Here is a 19430-nt window from a genome sequence, read left to right on the forward strand (position 1 = left end):
ATATTTTCTGTATTATGAATAACATCAGATCAGGTATGTCAGTGAAAATGTCAAGTCAAGTCATTTTCATTTATATAGCGCTTTTAACAATGTAGATTGTCTCAAAGCAGCTTTACAGAGATAAATGTATAATTTAACGTAAGATTGTTTTGGCTTTATAGCGGTTCTTTAATAAAGTTATTTTCCAGCTAAAGTTAGTTTTGATTGATTCGCTTCCGTCGCAACGATCATTTGTTTTTAAATTAGGGCCGCCAAGACGACACCATTCTCTCTACACAGACTTTAAACGCGAACCTGTGAGAAACGCTGATGGCGTTCAGATGCGCATTAAGAACGGGTTCTATAGTTATGTGCGTTTGAATATATGTGTGCAGGTTTGGAATTCCCTACAAACCAAACCTAAACAAATTACTGGTGTTTCCTTATAGTTTTGATTCAGAATTTTATTTTATTTTATCAATTCGGGGTAGATACGCAAATTGAGTTTTCCCGACGACGCGTTATCTGTAGAGTGGGAAAGGGATCCTCCATAGGGAGAGACTAGTTGGCACTTCAGCACTGCGTTGACATCGGGTCCAGGCGAAGGTCCTTCATCAGATCTGGAAACGGCCTGGATCCGGCAGGCTGCGGGAAAACCTTGGGATAAACAAAGACACTAAAATTAGCGTAGATGCCATTCTTCTCATGATGTAACAAGTACATCAGGATTTATGGGAAGTGTTCCCGGTTCCAGCTGACCTAATCTATGCAGCCTAATATTGAATTATAGAAGTCTATAATGTATTATGTGAACGCTATGTCAAAGAGATGTGTCTTTAATCTAGATTTGAACTGACAGAGTGTGTCTGCTTCCCGGACAATGGTAGGAAGGCTGTTCCAAAGTTTTGGTGCTAAATAGGAAAAGGATCTACCGCCAGCAGTCGATTTAGATATTCTAGGTATTATCAACTGGCCGGAATTTTGAGATCGCAATAGACGTGAAGGAGTATAATGCGTTAAGAGCTCGCTCAAGTACTGCGGAGCTAAACCATTTAGTGCTTTGTAAGTAATCAGCAATATTTTAAAATTGATGCGATGTTTAATAGGGAGCCAGTGCAGTTTTGACAGAACCGGGCTAATATGCTCATACTTCCTGGTTCTGGTAAGAACTCGAGCTGCTGCGTTTTGAACTAGCTGTAGTTTGTTTATTAGCCTTGAGGTCATGAACGCATGGACTAATTGTTCCGCATTTGTCAATGAGAGCATATGACGTAATTTAGATATATTTTTAAGATGGAAAAATGCGGTTTTACAGATACTAGACACGTGACTTTCAAATGAAAGATTGGTATCAAAGAGCACACAGAGGTTCCTAACCGACGACGAAGACTTAACAGAGCAGCCATCAAGTGTTAGACAGTATTCTAGGTTATTACGTGAGGAAGTTTTTTGTCCAATAATTAGAATCTCTGTTTTTTCAGAATTTAGAAGTAGGAAATTACGAGTCATCCAATTTTTTATATCAGCTATGCATTCTGTTAATTTAGTGAATTGGTAAGTTTCGTTAGGTTTTGAAGAAATATAGAGCTGAGTATCGTCGGCATAACAGTGGAAGCTAATTCCATGTTTCCTAATGATATCTCCTAATGGTAGCATGTACAGAGTGAACAGCAGCGGTCCTAGTACTGAGCCTTGTGGTACGCCATACTGAACTTGTGATCGATAAGACATCTCTTCATTTACTGCTACAAACTGATAACGGTCAGATAAGTATGATTTAAACCATGCTAGTGCAATTCCACTAATGCCAACATAGTTTTCTAGTCTATTTAAAAGAATGTTGTGGTCAATGGTGTCAAACGCAGCACTAAGATCGAGTAACACTAATAGAGAGACACAACCACGATCGGATGATAAGAGCAAATCATTTGTTACTCTAACGAGAGCAGTCTCAGTACTATGGTACGGTCTAAATCCAGACTGAAAATCCTCGCAGATATCATTTCTTTCTAGAAAGGAACATAGTTGTGAAGATACTGCCTTTTCTAGTATCTTTGACAGAAAGGGTAGATTCGAGATCGGCCTGTAATTGACTAATTCTGAAGGATCAAGTTGCATTTTTTTAACAAGCGGTTTAATCATAGCCAGCTTAAAGTTTTTTGGTACGTATCCTAGAGACAAAGAGGAATTAATGATATTAAGAAGAGGATCTATGACCTCTGGAAGCATCTCTTTCAGTAGCTTAGTCGGTATAGGGTCTAACATACATGTTGTAGGTTTAGATGATTTAACGAGTTTAGTAAATTCTTCCTCTCCTATAGCAATGAATGAATCAAATTTTTCCTCAGGGAGACTACAATGCACTGCCTGATGCGATACTGTAGTAGACGGTTGCATAGTTATAATTTTATCCCTGATATTATCAATCTTATAAGTGAAGAAGTTCATAAAGTCATTACTGCTGTGCTGCTTGGAACCTTCTGTGTTTGAAGCTTTCTTTTTCGTTAGTTTAGCCACTGTTTCAAATAAATACCTAGGATTATGTTTATTTTCTTCTAATAGGTTTGAAAAATAAGCAGATCTAGCAGCTTTTAAGGCCTCTCTGTAAGCAATCGAGCTCTCTTTCCATGAAATGCGAAATACCTCTAATTTTGTTTTCTTCCAGTTGCGCTCCATTTTTCTGGCTGCTCTCTTAAGGGCCCGAGTGTGCTCGTTGTACCACGGCGTTGGATTATTTTCTTTAATCTTCTTTAAGCGCAAAGGAGCAACTGTGTCTAAAGTGCTGGAAAAGAGAGAGTTAAAAGTTTCTGTTGCAATATCAAGTTTTTCTAAGCTATCCGGGATGCTAAAATGATGAAACTGATCAGGAAGATTATTAATAAAGCAATCTTTAGTAGCAGAAGTGATAGGTCTAACATATTTGTAACACGGAGTCGGCTTTGCAGCCTTGGCTAAATGTAATTTACACGAGACTAGATAATGATCTGAGATGTCATCGCTCTGCTGCAGAATTTCAACGGCATCAACATCTATTCCATGTGATAATATTAGATCTAGAGTATGATTACGACGATGAGTAGGTCCTGACACATGTTGTCTAACTCCAATTGAGTTTACAATGTCTTTAAATGCCAAACCCAATGCATCTTTTTCATTATCGATGTGTATATTAAAATCACCAACAATTAGTACTTTATCTGCAGCCAATACTAACTCTGATAGAAAGTCCACAAATTCTTTGATAAAGTCTGTATGGTGCCCTGGTGGCCTGTATACAGTAGCCAGCACAAATCTCAAACGTGATTTATCATTTATACTATATATTTTTACATTAAGCACTAACACTTCAAAAGAATTATATTCGAAACTTGATTTCTTAGTGGTTTTGAAAATATTACTATAAATTACAGCAACACCACCCCCTTTGCGTTTAAGACGAGGTTCATGTTTATAACAGTAGTCTTGCGGGGTGGACTCATTTAAAGTAATGTAATCGCTTGGTTTTAGCCAGGTTTCTAACAAACACAGCACATCTAGGTTATTATCTGAAATCATATCATTAACAATGAGTGCTTTTGAAGTAAGCGATCGAATATTCAGCAACCCAAGCTTTAGCATTTGCTCATCTGTATTATAGCTGTTTTTTATTTGTTGAACATCAATTAAATTTTTAACCTTAGATAGGTTTAAACATTTTTTGGATTTCCAAAATCGGGGAACAGACACAGTCTCTATATGATGATAGCTAGGTGAAAGAGGCTCTATGTGATGGGATTTATCTGACCTGGGTGACGCGAGGCCGCTAGCAGACAGTCGGTTAAGCCAGTCTGTCTGCTTCCTGACCTGGTGCCCAATTTGTCATGTTTGAGCTCTAAGACTATGAGCCATATTACTAGATAGAAGAGCAGCACCATCCCAGGAGGGATGAACACCATCTCTTTTCAACAGGTCAGGTTTGCCCCAAAAACTTTTCCAATTGTCTATGAATTCTATATCATTACACGGACACCACTCAGACAGCCAGCGATTCAGTGAACACAATCTACTAACTATCTCATCACTCCTGCGAACTGGAAGGGGGCCAGAGCAGATTACAGTGCCTGACATCGTACTTGCAAGTTCACACACCTCTTTAATATTAATTTTGGTTATCTCCGACTGGCAGAGTCTTTAGTAGATAAAATGTGTTTATCTACTAAAGACAAACTCATTTAATTGATTCTCACAGTAAAGTCATCATCCCTCTATTATCATACCTTGTACTGATCATCACTGAGTTTTAATGCGCCTTAAAATCATTTCTGCTCTCTGCATCTAAATGTGTGACAAACATAAGTTATCATTCACTCCCGACAAGCCCCGCCCACTGAGTCCAGTAGAACTGACTGACATGTAAACTGGCCAGCCAAGGAGATAAGAAGTCACATTCGATCCAACCAATGAGATTAGATCTTTTGGATTTAATTATCTCGATTTCACTTGACTAGATCAATTCATTTGAAATTTGAGATGGTCATTATCTTCAAGAAAAAAGAAAACACCCTCAGCGATCACATCAACAGCAAGATGCAGCTGCTACAGGAATCTGTCTATGACTTACTGTATAATTTATTGTTTGCATTGTAATTTAGCTATAATACCAATCTCGGTATCTGTCAAATTAGGATATTTGTTACTGAACTGCCTTTATTTGTTAAGCAACAATTATATATTTTTTAATCATTATGTTATTTTTTTATTGATGTGTCTGATAGTCTGTGACAGATTTCTTATTTGCTCTATTTCATAATGAAAATAGTTTCAAACAAAGCCATGTTGCGCATCTCTGCAAGAAACACACAGGTGTTTAGTTACTGAATGAATCTGTTTTTGAACCAATCGGTTGATTCAATGATCCATTCAAGACGGCATTAGATTTGAACGAATAAATTAAATAAATAGGCTTGTTCGACTTGAACCGGCACTGCACAGACCGATCAGTTTATGACATCAAAGTACCGCAAGAGCGATTCAAAAGCATACGGAGCCGATTCAAAAGCATACCGCTCTCCAATTGCTCTCGCGGTACTTTGATGTCATTCAACGATCGGCCTGTGCAGCGCCGCTTCTAATCGAACAAGCCAAATGACTCATTCATTAAGTTCCTAATTATACAATCAATAACAGCTTGGTGTCGTGGCTCTATTGTATATTTTAATAAGTTTCAGTGTTCAATGAGTTTGATTACTGTTATATCAGTGGGCAGTATTCAGGATGATTGTGAAGGATGCATGTTTAGTGTCACTGTGACTTTATTTTAATAAGCACCAATGAGAGACACACTTCGCCCCTGTAACTTTTAAACATATTTTAAACTGTCCCGTGCATGCATCTGGGCTGTAGCGACTGGACCGATCAGACACACAATTATTTGTTATATTGAATGCAACAGACCCCTCACCCAACAATACAACTAAGTGTCATGGTGTATGTGAACACCCCCAAAAGTCAGAACAGGCCAGTGGTTTCCAGAAAGAAAAGACAGTTTTACAGCCCAAAGGAAATAAGGGAAAGTTCGCTCTCAACTGCATTCACTATTGAAACAGACACAAGGACTTCTTTCCATTAATTCATAGACAAACCTTTCCATGAATGAACATGCATATCCCCAGGACATTGTTTGTATTATTACTGTTTTGCATATTGTCTTTTGTATTGGATACTGTATTATGCATGCTTTATGATTGAACCGCTAGTTAATGTAACCATGCTTCATGTCAAAATGATCCTCGTTTAACGCCCTTATAACACACTCTAAAAAACACTGGGTTTAAAAACAACCCAATTTGGGTTGTTTTCAACCCAAGGGCTGGGTAAAAATAGGACAGAACACGTGTTGGGTTAATTTTACCCAGCAAATTGGGTTATTAATTTAACCCAGCATACTGGGTTGATTCATTTTTTTACTATAGTACTAGCTTTTTTTTTTGTTCATACATGAATTAATGTTTACGGATTAACTTAAATCCTCTAAACGTAAAAAATAAAGGACCTCACTTTACCCAGAAGTGCAGCTGTGCAGCCGGAGGGCCTCAAAGTTACAACCAGTTTATTTATTTTTTACTTTCCACCCCAAAAGAAAGGACTCTACCAACCACAACCGAGTCAGACTAACATCGCTGAAGTTCGTCTTTCTTTACTCAACCTGGAAGAACGTGATTTCGACTTCACCACCATCAAACTACTGAACCATCGAGACTGTTCATCTGAGACTGCATTTTATTGCGCACAGTGTAAAGAGGTGGAATGTATTGGTTGAGATTGCTGAAAAACCCACTGCGGGTGTCACGCTGAAAAAACTGCACTACTAGTTGGGCATCAGGCAATGATGCCGTGTCTGCAATCAGATACAGAGACGTCGCCGTGTTGAAGGCCCTGACTAAAATTTCACTTACCAGTTAAACGACAGATGAGCGCAACGAGTCCATGGCTTTGATAAGGCTGATGGAAAGATTTGACTTCGTTTTTATTGTAGTTTTATTGTAAGGTTTGGAACAGATCAATGTCATTTTAGAAATGCTACAGGCGAAAGATGCTGATCTTCTTAAAGCTACAGAATTATTTGACACTGCCATCGCAGAGTTGACAAGGTTCAGGGAAAATTTAGAGGAGGCAAAAGCAACCGCACAATTCATGGCTGAGAAGTGGGGAGTGAAACAAACCTTTGAAAAGGAAAGAATTAGAAGGGCAAAGCGCCATTTTGATTAATTCTGTCAGGATAAGCGTTTGGCTAATGCTGAAAGTTACTTCAAGGTAATTGTTTTTAACGCTTGTCTAGACATCATAATTTCCCAGCTGAGTCGGCGATTTCCAGCTTTGCGATCAGTTGCCGGTTTGTTCAGAGTGGTCCAGCCACACATACTTGCAACTGAGGAGAAGAAAGCGATATAGGAAGGAGCACAGAGGTTAGTGGTGAGATACAACAAAGACTTGTCTCCAGCCCTTCCACAACAATTGATGGCATTCCGTGCAGCCTTTAAAAGTCAAATCTCTGGGATGACAACAGTTCAAGACCTGTTTTTTGATTGTTGAGAACAACTCTATCACATCTAGCTTCAGTGACATGTGCACTAGTTCTCTTTCTTACCATCCCTGTTACTGTTGCTTCAGCGGAGCGCTCACTTTCAAAACTGAAGCTAATAAAAAAAAAATTGCGGAAAAGCATGTCGCAAAACAGACTATCAGGACTGCCAATTCTTTCCATCGAGAATGCACGAAGCCATGAATTAAACAGCAAGGACACCGTAGATGAATTTGCCGAAAGAAAGGCCCGGAGAATGCAACTAAAATGAGTGAGTAGTTTTGCGTTTTTACATTTTGGGCCGCCGTGCCAAGGGGGCGGTTCAGCGAGTTTCGGCGCAAATGTTCCCTGGTGCTATTTTGCAGTTTCAGAAAACAATTCCGCCACAGACCATGAATAACCTAGTCTAAAGTCAGTGGCGCGTTATTCAGATGCTGTTTTAAGGGCGCAAGCTTGGCCATAATGTAGCGTGTGCACAACGCACATACACTTTGCTTCTCTCATCTACACACAGACGCAGCAGTTCCCATTTTTGCAAACCATACATAATTACAAGGAAAATATTAACACACGAGGGAATCATTGTTGTGTCCATGAAGATGTGAAAAAATAGGCATAAATCTAGCTTACACATTTATCATACGCCTGTTTAACCGAAGCTAATTTTGGTGGGTTTCTCCATCCCCATACAATGTCACTTCTCTGTGTTTTACGGCCCTGACGAGAACGTCGGTCTCCTCGGCTGTGAACCGCTCCTGGTGTGCGCCTGGCAAATCCGCCGTTATAATAGCAATCCGCCATGGAACAAGCGTGCCTGCTCTTAAAGGGAATGTGAGATGACGCACTGATTGGTTTATTGCACGTTACACCCAGTAGGTCCATGCGTTAATCCGTGCGTTAATTCTTCTGAGACCTACACTGTGTTGTGTGTTGCTATTTGGTTGCTCCTGTTTTTAATATAATTAATTCTGCTTCTAAAATCTAAAAAAAAATTGACACAAATAATGACATATTATCTAAAGCAAAAGCATTTCCTCCAAAATGTATCTGTATTAAAATGTATAAGCCATTTGAAAGCTTTTCAGTGATCATTTATAGTACAATAATGAAACAAAACTATTAATGAAATGTCAAAAATGCAGGTCACAGAAAAAATATCAAAACCAATGTTTGTTTTGGCCATTGGATATTGGAATTAACAAATCTTCCAACCTGACAGGTGACTTGATTTCCTTATGGGATGGTTCTGATTGACTGATAATGAGAATTTAATGAGATAATAACAGTTCAACAGAATGAAAACAAGATTGACCAAAAGACTTTGAGCAGACACACCTGTGAATACACACCTGTGAATACGTATTTAGTTCACGTAGAATCTGTTACTCAGTCGACAATAGCAAATGTTTCGTGATGCTTATTATTTCTGTTTATTTATTACTATTAGTGATGCACATTTTTGGAGAGCGGCTGTGGATGTGAAGCTTTTTTTTATTTATATAAACCGAGTTTAAACCAGATTATTGGCTGGCTGAAAGTGAAACTTTAAATTAAATTTTTAAGTGAAGGGAAAAATGGCATCTAGATTTTTTTCTGATGAGGATTTCTCTTGTCCGGTGTGCGGTGATATTTTTAGAAATCCCGTCGTTCTGTCCTGTAGTCACAGTGTCTGTGAACATTGTATTCAGAGGTTTTGGGGATTAAAAACATCTAAAGAATGTCCAGTTTGCCGAACAGTGTCTTCATACGAATATCCTCCAGTAAATTTGGCTTTCAAGAACCTGTGTGAGAGTTTTCAACAGGAGAGAAGACAGAAATCTGGATCTGGAGTCTGTAGAGATCACAAAGAGGAGCTCAAACTCTTCTGTCTGGATGATCAACAGCTCGTGTGTTTGGTGTGTCGAGACTCCAGAAAACACGCCAACCACAGATTCTGTCCTCTAGATGAAGCTGTCGCAGATTGTAAGGTCAGATAACTGATGTTCAAAACATTTTATTAAATCATCAAATATCAATAATTATTGACATACGTTTTCACTATGACATACCTATACTGGTGTGGGTTTATTCACACTTGCAAACTTTTTGTAAAGATATCAGCAATAATGAAGATTTTTATGTTAAATGATACCAAAGATTGAATAAGATCAGATAAATCAACGAGCAATCAAGAAGAACACAACATAATTAGCTAAATGTGTCTTTTATGTCTTTAATTATTTCATTATTTTCTGCTGACTTCCTTTTTAAAGCCATACTCAGATTTAGGACTAGGATCGAAATATTTTGTTCTAAATTAAGATTTTGATCTTTCAATATATCCGTTTAGTACATCATTCGATTACGTTGTAAAACAGGGAGTGTTTTGAGTTATGGTGCATCTGTCAGCTCAGATCCATTCCCTCTGCTGTCTGTACTACATTCACCTAAAGGATTGTTAGGAACACCATACTAATACTGTGTTTGACCCCCTTTCGCCTTCAGAACTGCCTTAATTCTACGTGGCATTGATTCAACAAGGTGCTGAAAGCATTCTTTAGAAATGTTGGCCCATATTGATAGGATAGCATCTTGCAGTTGATGGAGATTTGTGGGATGCACATCCAGCTCCCGCTCCACCACATCCCAAAGATGCTCTATTGGGTTGAGATCTGGTGACTTCGGGGGCCATTTTAGTACAGTGAACTCATTGTCATGTTCAAGAAACCAATTTGAAATGATTCGAGCTTTGTGAAATGGTGCATTATCCTGCTGGAAGTAGCCATCAGAGGATGGGTACATGGTGGTCATAAAGGGATGGACATGGTCAGAAACAATGCTCAGTTAGGCCGTGGCATTTAAACGATGCCCAATTGGCACTAAATGGCCTAAAGTGTGCCAAGAAAACATCCCCCACACCATTACACCACCACCACCAGCCTGCACAGTGGTAACGAGGCATGATGGATCCATGTTCTCATTCTGTTTACGCCAAATTCTGACTCTACCATCTGAATGTCTCAACAGAAATCGAGACTCATCAGACCAGGCAACATTTTTCCAGTCTTCAACTGTCCAATTTTGGTGAGCTCGTGTAAATTGTAGCCTCTTTTTCCTATTTGTAGTGGAGATTAGTGGTACCCGGTGGGGTCTTCTGCTGTTGTAGCCCATCCGCCTCAAGGTTGTGCGTGTTGTGGCTTCACAAATGCTTTGCTGCATACCTCGGTTGTAACGAGTGGTTATTTCAGTCAAAGTTGCTCTTCTATCAGCTTGAATCAGTCGGCCCATTCTCCTCTGACCTCTAGCATCAACAAGGCATTTTCGCCCACAGGACTGCCGCATACTGGATGTTTTTCCCTTTTCACACCATTCTTTGTAAACCCTAGAAATGGTTGTGCGTGAGAAAATCCCAGTAACTGAGCAGATTGTGAAATACTCAGACCGGCCCGTCTGGCACCAACAACCATGCCACGCTCAAAATTGCTTAAATCACCTTTCTTTCCCATTCTGACATTCAGTTTGGAGTTCAGGAGATTGTCTTGACCAGGACCACACCCCTAAATGCATTGAAGCAACTGCCATGTGATTGGTTGATTAGATAATTGCATTAATGAGAAATTGAACAGGTGTTCCTAATAATCCTTTAGGTGAGTGTATATATATATATAAAATAACCTAAAGAAAAGAAAAAAATTCCAAGAGACTGTTTGTTGTTTTCTTTCAGGTTATACTCAAAGCTTCACTGGAAGACTTACAGGAGGAACTGAGAAATTATCTGAATTGTGAACAGAATTTGTATGAAACTGCTGAAGATACTAAGGTTTGATATAAACAATGTGATTAATGCAATTCTGGAAGTGTAGATACTGATGTAGATCTAGTTTGGCCAATATTGTTGTGTCTCTAATTTCAGTTTCATGCTCAATGCATAGAGACTCTGATTAAAGATGAGTTTGAAAAACTTCACCAGGTTTTACATGATGAAGAAGCGGCCAGAATAACAGCGCTGAGAGAGGAAGAGGAGAAGAGGAGTCAGATGATTAAGAAGAAGATTATAGAGACGAGCAAATTTTATCTCTCAGAATCACAATCAGAGACATCGAGGAGCAGATGAAGGCTGAAGATGCTTCATTCCTGCAGGTGTCAATGAATCTTCATTATTCTCCAATTATATGAAAGGCAATTTCAGAGATTAAAACCAAATTTAGTTTTGCTGAATAATGTACATTTCTTTATTTTTCTTTACAGAACTTTAAGGCCACGTTGCAAAGGTTTGTGTGTTTTTGTCTCTGTGCTTCTGAACTCAAATCATCACTCTTAGAAGAAAAGGTTCTATTTGGAATCTTAAAGGGTTCCGTCAGACGCTTCTTATATAGAACCTTGTAGAGGTTTCCATCATTTTATGGATTTAGTTTGAATTAACCCATTAATTTGTTCAAGTAATTACATTTTATGAATTTAACAGCTTGTAAACTTTATTACTAAAAATCGACAACCAATTAAACATGAAAGTAAAAAGAGATTTCTCCTTTGAAACTTTTTGGCCTAAAGGGTTCTTAAAATTGAGTCAAGAACCCTAGAGTTCTATATAGAACCACATTGAACCATCAGCATCTCTGACTCTTGAATGTTGTTTCAGAGCCCAATATATTCCAGATCCAGACCTCAGTCCAAGTGTGACGATCACTTTCACAGATCACCTGACCAACCTGAAGCTCAATGTCTTACAGAAGATGCAGGACAATGTTGGTAAAACTGAGAATGACGCAGCAATGATTTCTGTGGTTATTTTGTCCTAATGTGTTTGAGTGCATATCTGTTCTCTCTCTTCAGCTTCAGCTTCAGCTTCAGACTTGCACATATGTTTCCAAAATTTGGGCGCCATCTGTCCAGAATAGGACCACTGCAAGAAGTAAAATATATGAAACCCCTGTCCAAGAAACCCCGGGGATCAAGTTTGAATTGGAGATGGAATGAATAAAATAGAGCAAGGGTGAAGATGATTTTAAAAAGCTAAATAATAAAATTTGACACAGAGAAACAAAGTTTCAAACTTTTTATTAAAGGTCTGTTTTTTTTTTTTTTCATTTACAAGTATGGATTTGATTTACCTTTCAATAAAACAAAATTTACAACATCAGAGAAGGGTGAGTTTAAATTACCCTTAAATATCTCTATCTCAAACCAACATTTTGAAGTAACCTCTCAGTAAAAGAATAGGTGATTAAGTGTTTCAGGAAAAGAAAAAAAGCTGCAAGGATCCACCTCGAAAAGAATGTATAAAGTCACTTACTGGGTAAATCTTAAACATAATTTAGTAACGAGTCTCTTTGACCTTTGGAGCAATTGGGTGTAAGAGGTAAAAGCGTTATCCCTTACTGAGGTTTCAACATCTCCCAGAAAATAACACTGATAATCACCAGTGATAATACATTTAAGTTCTTAGTAAGTGTAATAAACTTATTTACACTCTAAATAAGAGGTCTACATTCATATTTTTAAAGAGGGAAGAGAAACTACAGGTCTAGATAAAGGATCAGAGAAACTGCTTTGGATTATTCTAACAATCCAGTGCACTTAAAAAAAGATGGTTCTTTAAAGGTTCTCTACATGTAGTAACGGTTCCATTTAGAACTGTATCGTCCTGAAGAACCCTTTAAGTGGTTCTATAGAGTTTAGGGTTCTTTATTTCCACCTTTTCAAATCTGTAACCGTCACAGTCACCTCATTACTGATATTCTGGAGCTCAGCTATACAACTACTGACTGTCAACACTCTCAACAGGTAAATGATTTCTTAATGTCTATAAATTATAACTTTAAATATTGTAACTGGTGGTTTCCTTCCAATCATGTCTTTTTCTCTTTTTAGTTTAACAGAACATGTACGTGTGAGCAGCTCTGTTCAGTTAAGAATCATCTTTTCTCCACAAAGTAGCAGAAATATTGAATTTATGATCCATATTGTTTTTTTTTTTTTATTATTACTTTATGTGTAAACATACCCAGTCACAAAAACATTAAAGCTATCCCATGACTTTATCACTTTTTCATTTTAACACATTTAAAGGGCTCACATACTGTTAATTTTTGCTAGTTCTGGCCTTCATAACCATAATTGTTTTTACATAATCAAATGTACAGACAAACTTTAACTCTGAACTCAATTGTGTATTTCAGATGCTGTCACATATCATAACTTCATCATCTGCAGAGAGAAACTGCCACTCAAATAATGATGGACGTAAAGACATAGAGGATTGTGAAGATATTTCACTGGAACTTGGTCTTCACTACATCTACTGTATATCATGTTTAATGTCAATTATTAATGTTTTAAGCCAACAACTGTTGTTAAGAGCACTATTTTTTTCTACAATTTGCCATGTTAATACATTTAAAAAAGTACCTAATTGACACCATGCTTTTTTTATTTTTTAATGTAAAACCCAAATGGAAGCAACAAGATTTTTATTATATTATTAATACTAACATTAATAACATGAAGATACTAAAAATAATGAAAATAAACTATTATTAAAAAAGTTATTTATAACACTATTTAGGTCTTAAATAACGTTTTCAAAGCATGGTTCTTTATGGAACCTTAGTAGTCCTTATGATATACCATATGTCAAAAATGATTGATGGCTTTGACCTTTGACCTTTTGACAGGTTGAACTTCCAGTATAGGGGTCAGGGATTAACCTTTCCCCTCCCCTCCGGTATAATATATCATGGTTTTGACAGTTAGTTTGACCTATTGACCTTGCTAGCCCTAGATCATGTGGTTTTGACAGTTAGTTTGACCTATTGACCTTGCTAGCCCTAGATCATGTGGTTTTGACAGTTTGACCTATTGACCTTGCTAGCCCTAGATCATGTGGTTTTGACAGTTAGTTTTGCCTTTTGAAGTTGCAATTATATTTAATGTGTTTTTTGATCGTTTGAAGACGCTGTTATATATCAGGATCCCCCTCCCTCCATATTCCTGAGCGTATCCGGGCTGTACTGTGAAACTGAGTAAAAAAACAAAAAAAACTGTGAAGTGTATCTCACAGACACGTTGAAAAACATTCTGTTCTTTAAAAGTGTATAAATGAAATGTTTATACAAAAAAATTCTTACAAAAAAAATGTACTGAACCAGCTTAGATAAAATTCATCTGACACGTTAGAGAGTTGAAGAAGCTCTTAAGAGAGTTAAACATAAATCACAGAGTGGTTCTCTCTCACACCAGCGTTTGATAGTCTCTGACTCAGAGGGGTGTATTCAGTGATCAGGATGAGACATTGTGAATGTTGTGTTGAATTTATGTCAAAGTATAATCTTAAAAGTTTAAATAATATATTTTGTAATATTTTTTTAAAAAATCCAGATGAACACGAGAAAAACAATAACATTGCAGATCAATTAGCCAAATAAGCAGCAAAAAAGGGAGATAAATGGCAGCCTGACAGACTGATTGTTTCCGCTGTGAGTGCGTTTCAGACTGTTCCTATTGACTTGAAACAGTACCAACAAGAACTGTGGAGTTCTGATGGAGAGCTGGCACCGCACCTGCAGCAGGACCAACTAGTCAAGGTCACTGAAGGCATGATTTTGAGAGACGATAAATACATCGTTCCAGAAGCCCTCCAGAAACCAGTGATAAAGTTATACCATGCCATGATTATGCACACTTATCAGCTCCCAAAACACAACAGCTGATACAAAAGAACTTCTGGTGGCCACAAATGGCATCAGACATTCAAAGATGGTGTGACACATGCATCGTATGTACCACCATTAACCAAGGTAAGCCTGGCCGTACAAAACTGTGTAGACCAGAGCCACCCAAAGAACCTTGGGAGTCACTCGAATTGGATTTTATAGGTCCACTACCCAGTGCCAAGGGTGGGTATCGTTATTGCCTTGTGATAATTGAGAAATTTTCCAAATGGGTGGAAGCGATTCCCACTCGCAATAACAGTGCAAACACAGTGGCACGTGTGGTAGCGAACCAAATCCTCCCACTCTGGGGAGCACCCATCCAAATTGAATCCGATCAGGGCACACACTTCACAGGTCAGGTGATGAAAAACATATGCCAGATGCTGAACATCAAACAAAGATATCCACGTTCCATACAGGCCGCAGAGCTCTGGTATGGTGGAACGTGTTAATCGAACCATAAAAGAAAGCATCTCGAAACAGGTTGCACAACACAAAAAACAATGGATTGATGCTCTGCCCACAGTTCTAACAATATTGCGGGCAACTCCTTCAAAAGGAGCACATTCGAACTCATGACTGGAAGAGTCATGAAGCTGCCCATCGACCCAGAAATTACCCCAGCAGACCTCTCGTGATCGCAACTCAACAGTCGGTGTTGAAGCAAGTACGAGAGAGGCTGGAAGTGCTACATGCACACGCTGCTCTGAAACAACAGCAATCAGACCTAACAAATGATGCACAATTCAACCCAAACTCTGAGGTGAAATTCTCAGAAGGAGACATGGTAATGATACGTGTTTTTGTGAAGCAAGGTGCATTCACACCCAGATGGCATGGCCCATATGAGATGAAAGCTGTATGCAACAGCTGTGTGGCCACAACCGTAAAAGGGAAACTGCGATGGTATCACATGTCTCAGTGCAAATCATTTAAAGGTACACAGAATAAATAAATAACTGTCACTGTCTTCTCTTCCTGCCTTCCAGGTCGACTGGAGCGATGCCATGGAGGCCGGATGAAAGAAAAGTGTCTGGGCCCACGTGCATCAGACTGGGCCAAAGGGTTTCACTCACACACAACCTGAAATGTGGGAGGTGGGTGTGGAAATACTCCAAGGGGCCGTCCACACCAAAAATCACAGTCGCACCCAAAGAGACAGCTACATGGCCTCCCGGTATAGTACCGGATCCAAATTGCACACCACAAATCTGCCGTAGTTCAGGTAGCACCCACCCACCTTCAGGAAACATTTCAGGATACACTCGAGCACCAAAATTCATGCACAACCTCACTGCCTGGTATCAACTTAAAATAGATTCAGGCGACACAATAGGCGACACGTACACTCTACACGAAAACAACAACAATGGCATAGACCCCAAATTGTGCTATAATGCTAAAAATGTGGAACCTGCAACATAGAGGTGCACACATACAGAAACGCATAATGACACACACATGAGGTTCACAGAGTTAATGTATGATCTCACATCGTACACACCTAACGAGCAAAAACCAAAAACATTTGTGTGGACCAACCGAAAGGAAGGAACGTATTGTGTCGGAAAATGTTCACATAGCATAGACAATTTCACCAATCCACACAACTGTTCATGGACTGTTACGTACTGTTTTAATTTGACCGCCTGTGGATACACTAAACCCCAAAAGTGTCCGGAATTGCACTCAATTCCTCCTGGTGGACTGATAAGAGGAAACATCAACAAAACATTATTACATAATGTAAATTTGGTAATGACACATGTGACTTACAATACTCTCTGCCTATACAAAACATTGTAATGTTAATGATGAGTCATCTGCATGGCTACAGTCACGAATCGATTATTTAATTTCTGATTACAAAGACAGACTTGCCGTCCAAATTCCAACTGCTCACTCAAAACGAGACCTGCTCGGCAGTATAGCCGGCTTGTTCAGATCAATTAATTCAGCAGCCAACACCTATAAAATAACCAAACAATCCCAATTCTCCACATGGTTGACAGATCAGATGGCCACTGGTTTTCAACACATCACCAATAGCAATGATAACATTATCAAAGCGGTTCGTTCCGAGGCGCAGGCGCTTCTAACGATTAGCCACACATTGTTCAATCAGACCCGTACCATCGAACGTGACTTAGCCTGCAGATCATATGCACAAGATTTGTTCACTGCAACAAGACAGGAAATTTTAGACCTTCGTCTTCACAAGACCCCGAGACATGTTTTGAATGATTTAATTGAGGTTTTAGATTTGCATAGATGGTTCTCTTCAGAAAAAATTTAAAATGTCAAATATTCAGAACTATTATCCACAATTATGATGTATACTGGAAACGAATGTATTGGTTGCATTGGGTTTTTTTGCCACTTTTCCTTTAATCCACCCAGATCAAGTTTATCCAAATTCCACTACTATTCGCTCTATTGGAGTGGTAGTTAAAGATCAGGTAATTAAATGGGATCACCTCATTGGATATATGACTTTGAAGGGTACTGAGACCTTGTTTACCAGTCGCACTTGTTGTCATGAAACTCACGATTATGTTGTCTGTACTGTACATGCAACACATTGCAGCCTTTCTCTTCCAATGATAGCAAACTCATAAATGTTGAATCGTTGCCATGGCCATTCAAATGCTGTTCAGGTGTCTCATTCACAGTGGTGCGTCATCAGTGAGATGAATTCGTTCACATATGGAGGACTGACCTGTCCTGCTAATCACTCCTTTTGCTTGGAAGTGACAGAGGAATTTTCTATGGCCCAGATCAACATCCTCGGAAGGATGCCAATGGACGCAGAGGTCTCCCCATGGTGGGATGACACCTTTTGGTGCACAAGCTTTGGTCGACACGATGGACCTGGTACAGAATGTCATCCTCCAAACAGAGTACCACCTCTCTCAAGTGCAAGTGGAGACAAACTTGGTGTGAAAGACTGCACAGATCCTGTCTAGCTCATCTACCCGATCAGCACAGACTGCATATACCTGGTGGGACTGGGTACTTCGAGGTTGTGCAGTTGGAAGCACACTCATCTTCTCCTTCACGCTATTCCAATATTGCTACTTCCGACACCTTATCAGATCGGTAAAAGCATCCACCAACACTATCTTGACTCTCAGCCCCTTAAAGCTGCCCACCTTACAACGACTGAAGTGACACTGCAGGAAACCCTGTGAGTGGCCCACGGTGCCAAACGGGGGAATCTGTAAGGCTGCTGCCAGTATGTCTGGTCGACCCCTCGATGAAACAAAAGGCCCTCCTGAAAATTACCACTTGAACTATCTCCTGCATATGTAACAGGGATTTCTGAGACGCAGCACACAGTGCAGTTCACACTTCACACACACTAACTCCCCTTCATTCCCCCCTCCTCCTCACCTGAAATACACTGAAAACCTATGCAATGTAAACTATGTACAAGAAGTATCTATGCATGTTTGATATTATTTAAAGTGCCTCAGTGCGCCTGGTAAAATGGTCGCATTCTCCCAACCATAATGAAAAGCTAAAAGAAGTTATAAAATATGAGAAAAGTGATGTGTCCCTTAAAGGTGTTTTCCCTCCGCCAGATCCTCCATTCAGACTACACCTCCTGTATGTAAAACAAGAACCTATTCAAATACAAATTCTGATCTCATAGTGTGAATCCCTGAATAGGGAACCAAAATCTAATTATAATGACAGACGCCACCATTTGGTAAGAATTGAATTATCTGGGTATATAAGGAAAAGGTGTAGAAAGGTTCGGGGAGTCTGTAGGTTGACTGCCCACACAACCGCTGTGTGTAATTTTCGTTGCCAGGTAATAATTTCTACAAATTCTTCGATTCCTGAATTGTTGTTATGTTATGATTAACCGATGATTTTATTCTTGCGAATTGGATTTTGAATTATTGCTTCATTACCTGGTCAATAAATTGTAAACGTTTGATTGTATTCTGAACGACTCTGAGACTTGTTTTTCCCAAATAAGATTAACGGATTTGTATATTGCCACAAGGTTGCGTCAGAGATTAGCGACGGCTAATAACTGATATCAGGAAGTGTGCGGGCTACTTGGATGAGAGGATGTGTTTGTCCGTCTAGGATCAGCAAGATGCTGGCTGGTCAACCTAGCTTGGACGCTTCCGATGACTTCTGTTCTAATTTAATGTTACTTTAGATAAATGTACGTGAACAATCACAGGCTTGGCTAATCCAAAGCTATTAAAGAGAAGTAAAGTTGATCTACTGGCGTTTTTAATGGTGGCCAAAACCTACTAAAGTAAACCGACTGAATTAAGTTCCTGAAGGGCATCCAAGGGGGCCATTGAATATATCTTTGATTGTTGCGCGTGGGAATTACGGCAAAATCCTAGATATTTAGCTAGTTGCCTCAGCTTCTGATCTTCGGGGCTGACCACTTGTGCCGGAGACTTGGGTAAGGAACTCGAAGCGATATAGTTTCCTGATCTAAGCGGGTAAAATATAAACCGAGTTTCAGAGAATAATCAAATACTCGTTCATTTTAATGATGCACAGATATCATTAAAATCCTTTTCATTTATGGAGTCAGATGAAATAACGAGAAAATACATATGAGAATTGTGTTCCATTTAATCTTGTTGTGCTGCGTAAAAGGATAGACAGTGATCGCAGAGAAACCTTCCCCGTTTTATTGGAAACATCCATTGGACCAATAGACG

At 39.0% G+C, this 19430-nt stretch overlaps 1 protein-coding gene and 1 pseudogene across 2 annotated transcripts in view; both read left to right on the top strand.

The window, feature by feature from the left end:
* LOC311277882 (nuclear factor 7, brain-like) overlaps positions 1–12016 on the top strand; it is a 43800-nt gene extending 31784 nt beyond the window's left edge. The window contains exons 4-6 of the mRNA XM_084388363.1: positions 11267–11289; positions 11658–11767; positions 11852–12016. Of these exons, the coding sequence (XP_084244489.1) occupies positions 11267–11289; positions 11658–11767; positions 11852–11916 (198 nt within the window). The 3' untranslated portion in view covers positions 11917–12016. The remainder of the gene's footprint in view (positions 1–11266; positions 11290–11657; positions 11768–11851) is intronic.
* Positions 12017–16513: 4497 nt separating this feature from the next.
* On the top strand, positions 16514–17901 carry LOC311277684 (annotated as a pseudogene). Its single transcript has one exon. The product of its transcript is annotated as an uncharacterized misc_RNA (transcript).
* The last annotated feature ends 1529 nt before the right edge of the window (positions 17902–19430 follow it).

Source organism: Rutilus rutilus (assembly GCF_951802725.1).
Source record: "Rutilus rutilus genome assembly, chromosome: 18".
Taxonomy (NCBI): Eukaryota; Metazoa; Chordata; class Actinopteri; order Cypriniformes; family Leuciscidae; genus Rutilus; species Rutilus rutilus.